At 41.7% G+C, this 13,378-nt stretch overlaps 1 protein-coding gene across 1 annotated transcript in view; it reads right to left on the bottom strand.

Annotated features, from left to right (window-relative positions):
* plxnd1 (plexin D1) overlaps positions 1-13,378 on the bottom strand; it is a gene marked incomplete at its 5' end in the record, with an annotated part of 152,229 nt that overhangs the window by 59,532 nt on the left and 79,319 nt on the right. Inside the window, 4 exons of the mRNA XM_083895357.1 lie at positions 5,333-5,614; positions 10,074-10,158; positions 10,519-10,698; positions 11,502-11,641. Of these exons, the coding sequence (XP_083751483.1) occupies positions 5,333-5,614; positions 10,074-10,158; positions 10,519-10,698; positions 11,502-11,641 (687 nt within the window). The remainder of the gene's footprint in view (positions 1-5,332; positions 5,615-10,073; positions 10,159-10,518; positions 10,699-11,501; positions 11,642-13,378) is intronic.

The following is a 13,378-nucleotide window of genomic DNA, read 5'->3' as shown; positions in this document are numbered from 1 at the left end:
ATTATTAAAGAGGGGGGAGTCATTATAATAAAAAACAGGGACTGCTGATGTATGGAGCAGGGTTATTAAAGTTAACCAAAACTGAGTCTAAAACTAAAACATAAAGAAAATAAATAAATAAAAACTACAATTCAGCTTCGTCTTCGTTCACAACTTCATTCTGGAATACAGACCATTTTAAGTTTTACTTTTGATTTACCTGCAGTTAAAGAATGAAATGAATGGATTTGGTGATCCATATTTTGGTGTCACACATTCTTTCCTCCTTTTCTGCGTCTACAAGTCAAGGCTTTCTCTTAAGGCCCCGTCCCAATACCTCCCCTAACCCTACATTTTTGCCCTCACCCTAAATTTTGCCCGTTCACGTGTAGGGGGGATCAAGGGGAAGTGCGATTTTGCCCTTATAATCAACACTCAAAATGTAGCGAAATTACCCATGATGCTTTGCCAGTTCAGCAAGTCGGCTTGTTTTTTTTTAACAAAGATGGCGGCCACATCTGCAGAGGAACAATTTTGATGGTAGTATATTTCCGCAAATAAGCACGTTACAATGTCGAAATGTGTTGTAATATGTTGTGTTGTGATACACATCCAAAGGACCGTTGAGCTTTGAACACTAATGTCAGAAAATAACTGACGATCTATGAAAGCAGCTAGTTAACTAGCTAGCTAGCGGCTATTTGCCGAGTGTTTCGAGAGCATATGAAACTCTCTCATAGCACTCGGCAAATAGCCACTAGCTAGCTCTGCTACATCTGGGTAGGTAACTAGCTAGCTAGCGGCTATTTGCAGAGTGCTTCAAGAGCGTATGAAACTCTTTCAAAGCACTTGGCAAATCTCTGCTAGCTAGCTAGTGGGTAGTTTTGGGTAGTTTTGTCAGTGTTTTGGATGTGTGCACCAGCATTCACTTGAACACGAATACCCGGGACTTGTCAGATTTCAATCACATTCATGATATAATATATGTTCTCCACGTTTCTTCTGTGTTAACACAGACAGGGAAGACACTTCCCTCAACGAGGGGAATTTACGGCTGAGGGCCACTCCAAACCAAGTGGAAATTTTAAGGGGGAGAAATGGGACGGGGCCTTAGACTAAATAGAAACTTAACTGAAACGAGTCAATTCCTTAAAATAAAAACTCAACTAAAACGACTAAATCATTTGTTGAATTAACTAAAACTATAGTGAAATAAAAAAGCAAACTGAAAAACAAACTGAATTTTTCTCAAATTTATAAATCAGATTTGAATTGAAGCCAGATCTCATGATGCCTTTTATTTTGAAAAACCAGAAGAGTTTTCGTTCAAAGCAGTTTGAAAGCAGTTTGTTTGTTAGTTTGTGTCTTATTAAGAATTTAAATCCAGATTCAACCGCTCCTCTTTGTTTTTCGTCTTCCAAAAAAAAATTTGGCTAATCTTGAGTTTTAATAGACAGGCACGTATCTGCATTTAAACAGACGACGTTTGTGTCCTTGCCGCTTCCTGTTTAGTCGTAAAGACGCAGCAGTAGTCAGTGTTGTGCTCTAAAATAATAAGTGTGTGCACTATTCTCTTCATTATATTGGATAGGAAACGACGCAGTTTCATAAATCAAGTCGTCACTCTTTTACACACAAAATCTGTCCCAGAGGCAAATAGAGAAATGGAAGCTGATCGATATAAACATGGAGGGTGTTGTTTTTCCATTACCGTCACACCGGGCAATCATTCCTAACATCGCAGCGACACGTTTAAGCCAAACCTCTCACTATTTTAGCGCCGACTCGAATCGAAACTAAGAAAACAAGCCCCGTTTTTTTCCGTATGAAACCACATAATTTCCCCTTTAATGCGAAGATGAAAAAGGAGGAACGTGTTTGTGAGTTTGTGTATGTTTATCTCCACTGTGCCTCCATGCTTTGATTACACCCTAAGGGCCTTGTCCTCTCCCGACTGCAGGATGCCACCCCCTGGGTCTCTGTCAACAAATGCTTCCTAACCACAGACAAAACACACGCATGCAGAATCAATACACACACACACACGTAGTCAAACGATCACAGAAAAACAAGGTGTTTGAGCATATTGTAATAATACGGCGAGTGTAACCCCCCCCCCCCATACTGTGCGCAACGCAGCGTTTCACACTTAAACTCACCAGACAAAAACAATGAAATCTAAAAGGCCAAAGCAGAATGAAAGCAAACAAAAACCCACCCACATTCCTGCTCAGGTTCCTAATATAGGCTGTGGCTGCACGAACAACACATAAACACACACTAAATTCCCTCCACAGCCTCTCCCTCTCTCCCACTCTCCCTCTCCCACCACTCAGGTCCACAACGAGTGGAATCCACCGTCCTGAAGGAAACAGGAAACAACACATGAGTTTGCCCCATGTAGATAGGGTGAGGCAGCGATTCCTGCAGGGGCCTTACACACACACACACACACACACACACACACACCCCCCCCCCCCCCCCCCACACACACACACACACACACGCACACACACACGCACACACACACACACACACACACGAAGAGGAAGCTGCATCACCTTCAGACTTCCCCGTCTGCGCCGTTAGCATGTGCATGTCACACCGTGTCACAGCTGCCAGCCCCTTTGGAGGCGATTGATTCCAGGCCCGACAGGTGCTTAGATCAACCAGAACATTAGAACATGAGACCTCCCACTGAGCTGCCATCGCACCCATCCTCACCCCCCGGTTACCTCCCCTCGCCCTCACCCCACTTTCGGCTCAGATCCCTGAAAGAATCCAACACCTTTGATGTGTTTTATGTGCCTGTGGTTTTGTGTGTGAGTATGAGAGTAAAGTAAAGAAGCGTTTCTGCAGTTCACAGTTTTGGGGTGAGTCGGGCAAGTGCGTTTGGAGTCGAGGAGCGCGATGAAACCTTTAGGGAAAAAACAGGTTGTGTTTTCCATGCACAAGTACACTACCCTTCAAAAGTTTGGGGTCACAGAAATATGTTCTATACATTGTTAATGTGGTAAACGACTATTCTAGCTGCAAACGTCTGTTTTTTAATGGAATAATAGTCCATTAAAATATAAATAAAATATGTACATAGGTGTATAGAGGCCAATTTCCTGTGTTCTAATGCTACATTGTGTTTGCTAATCGCGTTATAGCTAAGGCTATTGGATGATTAGAAAACCCTTGTGCGATGATATTAGCACAGCTGAAGAGAGTTATAATGAATATAAATCATTATTTCTAATCTTGTCCATGTCTGGACTATATTTTCTACTCATTTTGCAACTCTTTTTATGAATAAATGTGACTTTTAATGGAAAACACAAACAAAATTGTATAGGTGACCCCAAACTTTTGAACGGTAGTGTACCTCGACATAAGCTAAGGTTGTAGCTCGACTTTGCTCTTCAACTGGATGACTGTCCTTATTGCAGTATAACATCACGAGCAGGGAACTGAGAATATCAATCCCTTCTTTCAGTTTGTTATTATTTGGCAGTTTACAAATCAGCTAGCGGCTAGCTGTTAGCAGGACTGCAGCTAACGATTCATTTCATAAGTAGAACTCGTTTGGTCTTCATCGGTGTTGACCAAATCTGGAATCGAGGAGGTTCTCAAATGTCTTGTTTTGTCCACAAACCAAAAAAATAACGATTTCTTTGGTTGTATGGAGCAAAGAAACCAGAAAATATTCACACATTGAAGTTGAGAAGACTGAGAGAATCGTTGCAGCCCTGGTTGCTAGCATGTCTCTTGCCGGTCTGAGTCATCCTACCATCCATGAACTTCAAAGTACTCAATTCTCTAAAGCTGGCAGAGCATAAAATAGGCTTCCTCATCAGTCCAATAACGGTACCAGTCTGTTGTCTTATTCTTCTGTGCCCCAGCTTCTTCTATTACCTCTGGGTTTAAGCCAGGGGCTGGAACTGTGGCGCAGGCACACAGAGTAGACCCCCAGGCCACATTAGCTTGCCAATCCGATACGGCCCACTAATAATATTAATAATGTTTGACATGTGGTTTAAGTTCCTGACAACAACAGTGAAGCCAAACACCTGGATTCTCTTAAGTGGCCACGAGAGAGAACGTCCACAGGTGTGTTTGTTTTTAACAAAATGATCCTTCTCACTTTGTTTATAACATCGTTAAACCTTTTTCCTCAGGAGTTTATGGTTTTAATCACGAGTTACAGGTCGTCTTCATTACACCACGATGAGTCAAACAGGTAATCGAGCAAGTTGTGCTGCAACACACAGTGTGACCTGCAGGCATTCACAATCTCAGTACGATCCGCAAATTCAGTTTCAAAACCAGTGGGTGGGTTGACACTTAGGCCCTGTCCCAATACATCCCCTAACCCTACATTTTGCGCGTTCTCGTGTAGGGTGGAGCAAGGAGATTTGCGATTTTGCCCTTATAATCAACCCTCAAAATATAGTGAGCTCTGATTTGGGTTTAAAAAGAAGTGGAAGATGAAATTACCCATGATGCTTTGCGAATTCAGCGAGCCCGCTGATATTTTTCAACAAAGATGGCGGCCAGATCTACCAAGGAACATTTTCGTTGTTAATATATATTTTCGCAAATAAGCACGTTACAATGTCGAATTGTGTTGGAATATGTTGGTTTGATATACATCCAAAGGACCGCTGAGCTTTGAACACTAACGTCAGAAAATAAGTGACGATTTATGAAAGCAGCTAGCTAACTAGCTAGCTAGCGGCTACCCGCCGAGCGCAACCGAGAGAGCACACCCGCCACGCAGAGCTGCATGACGGGCAAACACCAGCCAGCTCTGCTACATCTGGGTAGTTTTGTCAGTGTTTTGGATGTGTTTACCGCCGTTCACTTGAACATGAATACCCTGGACCCTGGTCAGATTTCAATCAAATTCGTAATATAGCGTTTACGAGGACGGCGTTAACGCTATATCTCGCGAAAAAAACAAAAAAAACAAACAGCTGATCCACCGCTCCACCGGTATAATTGTCAACATGTGACGTAGGTTAGCATGTTCGTTACGTTCACTATGCTAATTTGCATGTAGTGGTGACCCAATACCACTTCCCTCAACGAGGGGAATTTACGGTTGAGGGCACTCAAAACCAAGGGGAAATATTAAGGGCGAGGTATTGGGACGGAGCCTTATTCTCAATTCATATAACAGCAGCACCACTGCTATAACTATTGCATAATATTATATGTATTTCATATAATCCATGAAAAGGACGTAAACCCATTCAGCTGTAACAAAAAAGGAGAAGGATTATGAAAACCTTTGCTTGACTTATCACCACACCAACACATCAGTGAAGCAGCGAGCGGAACTTCCTGTCTCAGCGGTGTCACTCACGTTGATGATGAGCGTCAGCGGCTCTCCGGGGTGGTGTTTGATCAGCTTCTCCTTGTTGGCGGTGAAGAACTGCGGGTCCTCCACGTACTCCAACATGAAGTGACCCTTGTGAAGCTCCCCTTCGTCTTCTTCTTCCTCCTCCTCGGGCTCCTCGTCAGAGGAGAAGGGACTGTCTCCCGTGTAGAGGACTCCGTTGAGGAAGAACTCTGCTGAGGTCTGCTGGGACTGACTGGATGCTGGAGACAGACAGGTGATGATGGTGGAGGAGAGCACGCTGCAGTGCTGTGGAGGGAGAAAATCAGACGTTCAATAAATATCAATTCATACATGTTTTTTTATTCACCTGTCAAAACCTTATTGTAATGTGCTGCTATTAGACTTTTAGAGGCTTGTAGATGGTCCTGCTTGTGTTATAATGGACATAATTACGGTGGCCCTGAGTTGCAACACAACACAAACGCAAAACAAAAAACATAACGCAAATCACAAAACACAAACGCAAATCAAAAAACAAACGCAAAACAAAAAACACAAATGCAAATCAACACACACTGTGTTTGTCAGGCAGACCATCTCAATTGATGAGGTTTTTAAATCAAAGCTAAAGATGCACTTGTTGACTGTGGTTTGTTTTGTTTTAGTACGTCTGTAATGTTTTAGCGTGTGTGCTATTTTATTAGCGCTGTATATTGTTATTGTATTCTTATCAGTTTTTTTATTTTACACTGTGTGTGTGCGTATTTTACTACACTTTGTATGCTTTTATTCATTTGTTGTTAACCACTATAGAAACAAATGTATTATTATTATAATAATTATTGTTATTATTACAGTCATAGAAACTGGTCCTGCATCAGTTTCATAAAGCCATAAGCCGTAACTTAATTTTTTATGATTCTGCTTGGTCCTCGTAAACAGAAATTCTGTAAAATATTTTGTATGCTACGTCTGTGTCATGCAATACTATCAGACCTGACTGGGAGTGCCACACGTGGGCCCCCCCATTTGATTTCATGTTGGCCCCTGGACACTTAATGTCAAGTTATAAAGAAAGTAGTGTTTCTGTACATCATTTTACATGCACATATTATTTTTGCATCTTAAATGTGAACTTTATATAAAATAAAACACCTTTATTTTGAAATTCTGTGAAATATTGTGACAAATGATTATTATTGCGATATCAGGATGAAATATCCTGATATAATTTTAAAGGTCACAGAGTGGTCCTGTTGCACATATATGTGAGTTATGGAGGTCTACTTACATATATTAAGTTGTTTTTATGGTCAAAATCCTCCTAGTTGATGTAAACGAGCCGATTGAAATCTGTCCTTTTCGAAGCGCTTGTCAGTCGCGCTATTTTTAGCCATAAATCTCGCCCGAGAAGACAGAGTGTGTTGTGATTGGCCAGCCAGCGTAGAGCCTTCCCACCTGTGTTGTGATTGGCCAGGTATCTGGAAGTGACGTAATCTATCACGTCAGCTCTCAGAAGCGCAGCTCCCTCTCTGGAGCGGTGGATGCATTGCTACTCATTATCAAAACATTGTTTTAACAATGTTTAAAAATAGCTTCGTCACGACTCCCCGCCGCAGTCCCTTTATGACTTTAAACCGGAGTCAGACCCAGAGTCAGAAGACACTGTTGCTCGTGAAACACCTCCACGACGGACGTTATTCTTCTTCTGCGGTTCAATACGCAACCGGATGTGCCCGGACTACCGCCCGGAGCAGGGCGATCGGTTGTTCAGGAGAACCGCTGCTTACGTAACGTTAACGGGATTTTCAGTGATCTCGTTGAGCCCCGAGATTACAATAAAACACAACGTTCTCAGCAACTGTTTGTTTCGAACCGTCAGGCTTCATAAACAAGGTAATGACGCAGATACACACCAAAAAAAACTGCGATAATAGGAACTTCCGGTCTAGTTCCGCTTTAAGCTAATATTGTGTATCTAATCCTAACCCCAGTCAATACAGTCAACAAGACAAAGTAGCTTTTTCCTCCATCTGTCTCGATAAAATATGAATCACTTCCTGTGTGCAGTGGGGGGAATGTTCTCGGTTCATATGAGGTACAAAACACTACTAAATTCTGAAACACCGAGTCATGATTGACTTACTCAGCATTTGGTAAAGGTTTGAACTTAGAGAAACATTTGTGTATATTTAAAGGTGCATTATGTAATAAATCTAAAGCAACTGGCCATAAAATCCTCCTAATATGTCACAGAGACTCAGGAATAATGTTCATATAACAAACTGAACTCACCAACAACAACAGTACAGACAAAATGTTTGCATTAAAAAAATATTTTGCAGACTGCAAATCATGTTTATGTTTTGAAATCGTGTTTTGGCATGTGGCGCCACCTACCACTGTCTACCAATCATTGCAGTCAGTAGAGCCTCAGCTGCCGAGCAACCACGGGTTGCCAGTTACGCCAGAAAACGAAACCTTAAAGACCTCGGTATTTTGAATTTTAATGTAGTAACTGTTTTTGGCCACATTCTTACATATGGCACCTTTAAATGTTACGCTGTACAGTTTTTTAAAGACATTTCACCTCTCATTTCAGAGAGTGCGTCTTCAGCTCTTAGGGTTGTTATTTAACCTCTGTGGGTTACGACCTGTCCAGAGAGGCAATAATAAGTTAAACACGCAGGTCGCCGACCTCCTGACCACGTTGATGGTTGTGGAGTCAAGGTGCTGTTGATCCCATGAACGCGTTAAGGTCGCCTGAGTTATAAATCCAACCTGCTCTTGAGTGAGTGATGGGAGTTGAGTTGTCTGCTGATGAAACTCAGTGTTGGGTGTGGTCCACAGACACAGATCTGTCACCTTTGACCTTGTTTGGCCACGTTTCTCCACGAGAAACATGCTTTAATTTGCTCTGTTGTTCTGAGCATAGATAAGAAGGATTGATAAGATCTCATATCTGTTCATTGAGTGAAGCATGATTAGCTTAGCATATTGACTGGAAGCAGAGGGGAACTGTTAGTTTGGGTTTGTCCGAGGGAAACAAACATTGCTGCCAAGTCTGCTTCTCTAAGTAATTAGATTTTTTTTTTTGGCCTATTTTTAAAATACAGTTGTTTATTTGTGCTTGCTCTGTATCTGTCCTGTTTCTCTGCACTCAAACAAAAATGCTGCTTCCATCAACAATTCCAGGACGGCTGGTGCAAACATGACCCCACGCTACTCTGTCTCTGATTGGCTATTATAGGTGGGAATTATTTCAGTTGGTTGAATTCTCCTGAAAAACATACATCACACTATAGAGATTAATAATTTAGGTTTTTTTCTGACATACATGTATATTGTGGTTGGATTTGTGATCATTTTCAAGCAACCCTTTGCTAACATATTTATGTTTATTTATTTCAACACAGGGCTTAATTAAACAGTAATGCAATAATGAGAAGCATATGATTTGCATGTAACATTTTTGTATTGCAATTTTGGCGTAGAATTTAAAACAATTTAAACAAGGACAATACATTTGCTTTGCTAATTGCGTTGTTTGCATTTTCCCACTCTGTTTTCCAAAAATACAGTTTCAGGTCCTCTAAAACGCCGCCCAACACCTAAACACGACCCCTTATCGATCTGTCTCCTCTAAACACCCATAAGTCGCTTATGCTATGTGGGCAGATTGACCTGATCTCTTGGTAACAAGACCTAGCAAGAAAGCTAGAAACCGCTAAAGCTAACTCCAAAACAAAGGGAGGATTTTAAGTGTTTTCTCCTTAACACAAAGATGAAAACATGTTGAATTAATCTTTAGAAGACAACTCTTTTAAATATTTCCTTTTAGCCATCCACGCTAGCTAACATTTAGAGCCCTGAAAAGGTTCATTTTATTTAGAAAAACTCCAGCAGACAGGCAGAAAATAAGACCTTTGAAAATGCACTTGCAGGCATTTGTTTTTGTGATTTGTTCTTCTTAACCAGAACGTAGCATTTGCTAATTGCATTGTTTAAATTTGAGATTTTCCCACTCTTGTTTTCCAAAATAACAGTTTCAGGTCCTCTAAAACGCCGTCTGACACCACTTATCGATCCGTCTTGTCTAAACACCCATCAGTCGCTAATGCTGTGTGGGCAGATTGACCTGATCACTTATTAACAATCTAACCTAGCAAGAAACCTAGAAACCGCTAAAGCTAACTCCAAAACAAAGTGAGGAATTTTAAGTGTTTTTTTCTTGACACAAAGATGAAATCATGTTGAATTGTTCTTGAGAAGAGTTTTACACAAATCTTTTAAATATTTCCTTTTAGCCACCACGCTAACTAGCTTTTAGAGCCCTGAAAAGGTTTGTTTTATTTTGAAAAACTCCAGCAGACGGGCAGATAGTGAGACCTTTGAAAATGCACTTGCACGCATTTGTTTTTGTGATTTGTTCTTCTTGACCAGAACGTAGCATTTGCTAATTTACCAGACGACCAGAATCACATGAGCTATTCTCAAAATAAATAAATAAATCTGTAATCAATGCAGAATACAACATGGTTTCCCAACAACACGCATTGCTGACACTGCTGTCTTTGTTAGCAGCTGTTGTGCGGTTAAATTCCACATATTTTTTTTAAAATAACGTTGCATCTACTGCTTCCATGCACAAGAGATAAGCTTTTATCCCAGCATTCAGCAACAAATCCCACGTCCATCGGCGTTTTTGGCCGACCTGAGTTCAGGTTCTCGGGGTGATTAAATAGCAGGAGCTGTTGTTACTCACTGTTTCTCCAATCCCCAGCACCTGCATCGTGACGCTCTGCACCAGATCGAAACCCTGGCCTTTTACTGTGATGGTCCTGCCTCCACTGTGAGACACACACACACACACACACACACACACACACATAGAGTCACATCTGAGTCGTAACAAAAACATGTCACATTCACATTTGGTATGCAAACATGGGCCCATATATTAATGCAAAGCAGTTTGACACTTTGAAAAATGTGCACACATCATCAAAGCTGCACCGCTCCTCTCTCTGTCACACACATGCTGTGCTATTTAGAGCACAATAGCTAGAAGACGCTGCACGTCAGGACGAGAGTGCAGCTCTTGTGGGTGTTTGAGACGTGTTTAATGCTTGCGGTGGGTGTGTGTGTGTGTATGTGTGTGTGTGTGTGTGTGTGTGTGTGTGTGAGTGTGTGTTTGATGGTTTACCGACCTGAGGTAGCTTTTTTTGGGGTGGATGAAGCTGATGCTGGGATTCTTCTCGTAGGTGTAGGCGGTGCTAAGCTCGGCGCTCTGACAAGGGAGGTCTTCAAACTCTACGCACACTGTCACGGACTCAGTGTGCATGTGCAAGGCCGGTGGCATGGTGCACTCAATTAATTCTTCTGTTTTCCTGAGAAAGTGGGGCAAAACATTGTGACCACACGTCTTGTGACAGCGAATAGGACAGAAAAAAAAAGAGGAAATAGGGATGTTTGTTTTGCTATAACTTGTTGCCATAGCACATAATAAAATAGTGAAAGCATATGTTTAGTGACTTCTTAATCTTTTTTACTGACCCTTAGTTCGGTATTAAGGCATTTTGCACATGAGATGTGTCATTTTTCATGTGATTTATTTGTGCGTCAATGCAGCCTTTCATCAGTAAGGGAACTTTATAGAGCTACACTACCGTTTAAAAGTTTAGGCTCACTTAGAAATGTCCTTATTTTTGAAGGAAAAGCAAATTTTTTTCAATGAATATAACATTAAATGAATCATAAATTCACTCTATACATTGTTCATGTGGTAAACCACTATTCTAGCTAGTTTTTAATGGAATATGTACATAGGTGTATAGAGGCCCATTTCCACTGTTCTAATGGTACATTGTGTTTGCTAATTGCGTTAGAAGACTATTGGATGATTAGAAAACCCTTGAAAACCCTTGTGCAATGATGTTAGCACAGCTGAAAACAGTTTTGCTGGTTCTTTGACGAAAGGGAAAAATTATTATTTAGAATAAAAATCATTATTTCCAATCTTGTCAATGTCTTGACTATATTTTCTATTCATTTTGCAACTCTTTTGATGAATAAAAGTGTGACTTTTAATGGAAAACACCAAATAACAACAGTGTATTCGACGGTAAAGTTAAGGCTCCTGAAGTTTCTTTTTCCTTTTTCTTCAGTTATTCACATAATAAATCATACTCACTCTGTGATAGTGCACTCCACTGTGTTGTTGACCTTGACAATGACCTGAGAGCCAATGTCCAGGTGCTCGCCCCTGATGGTCACCCTGGTTCCCCCGGCACGAGAGCCCTTCCTCGGCTCCATGGACAGAAGCTTTGGGACCTGAGGAGGAGAGAAAATGCAGCACATTCACAAGACGTCACACTTATTATCACCAGACGTCTGGCAGATTCTTGTGGTCTGTGCTCTGTGGTGCCATTCAGAGCTGGTATTAACATTCTCGCTCTCAGCGAGCCCATCACACGTGGATAGCTTTAAGTACCGCTCTTTGCGAACACCTGGCATTAAACATTTTTTTGGATTCTTGATTTCTGGATGCCTCTCCTGTGTCAACATAATGACTGGATCTGGCTTCACCTGCCCTGTGTTCAAATACACACTGACATTGTGACTGTTAGCAAAAATAAAACTATGGCTTTTAATGATCTGAGTGTCAGCTTGTTCGTATATATGTCGACGTGTGTGAGCGAGTGAAAAGCGATACTCGCACTGCTGTAACATGAAATAAGTAGTGCCGGGCACTTTAACGGCGTTTCCATGACGACTGACTGGAAAAAAACGCGTGTGACGTCATGTTTACGTGACTCCCGATTGTTAAAATGAGTCTCTAAAGTAACTCTAAAACTTTAAAAACAGAGGCACACAGGTACGCTGGTTATTTGTAGCGCTGCTCTTTTCGTTTCATAAACAGACTGCTCCAGTTCCACTGTAGGCACGCTAATGGCGCTAAAAGAGCTAACTCGGCTAACTGGTAAATGGTGTCTGGACTCGTTGCTTTAGAGACTCATTTTAACAATCGGGAGTCCCATTAAACATGACGTCACATGAGTCTTTTTCCAGTCAGGCGTCATGGAAATGAGTCATGCGTTAACGTTGACGCCGTTTACGCCGTTAACGTGGCCAGCACTAGAAATAGGATTATGAAAAGAAATCACATGACAATCTGTGTTAATTAGCGCTGATTAGTGTGAAAAAAAGAAACTGCTACTGTTCGAATAAAATTAGTCTGAGTTTCGGTGTGTTCGTATAATGTCGGCGGGTGTGAGCGAATGAAAAGCCCTACTCGCACTGCTGTAACATGAAATAAGTAGTGGTGGGCACGTTAACTGACGACGTTCAATGACGACTGACGGGCAAAAGATTCGCCGTTGACGACGTTTAACGCATGACACGTTTCCATGATGACTGACCGGAAAAATGGCGCCAGAGGAGCTAACGCAACTAACAGAGCTAACTGGTAAACGATGCCTGGACTCGGGTGCCACAGCATGAAAAACTGCGTTAGAGAATCCTTTTAACAATAGGGGGTCAAACATGATGTCACACGTGTCTTTTTCCCGGTCAGTCGTCATGGAAGCGCACCATGTGTTAACGTTGACGACCCGACACTAGAAATAAGATTATGCAAAGACATCACATGACAATCTTTGTTAATTAGCGCTGATTAGCGACGTCTGTAATGCGAGAAAGAATTGCATCCAGACACACACGTGTCCTCAAACCACCTCCGAATGAGGTCTTAACACAATCTGCCCTATGATCGGATCACTCAGAGCGGATGCTAATACCAGGTCTGACTGCGGTCTTTACGATGCTGTTCTCGCCCACCAAATAAAAGCTTCCCTCATCCTTTTCAATTCAGATATCTTCATCTTTACGGCTTAGACAGCTGCTGACTACAACAGTAAAACGAGTGAAGCAAACTGTGAAGACAGCCCACGCTGCAGTATGTCGACGTGGTGCTGATGACCAGGCCTTCAGGCCTGAGCTTGTCGGACAGCTACGCAGCAGGAAAGGAAGCGGTAGGCCTAATAATTCATGCATACACATATAAAAAAA

Source organism: Microchirus variegatus (genome assembly GCF_963457635.1).
Source record: "Microchirus variegatus genome assembly, chromosome: 9".
Classification (NCBI taxonomy): domain Eukaryota; kingdom Metazoa; phylum Chordata; class Actinopteri; order Pleuronectiformes; family Soleidae; genus Microchirus; species Microchirus variegatus.
This window is presented reverse-complemented; position numbering and strand designations above follow the sequence as displayed.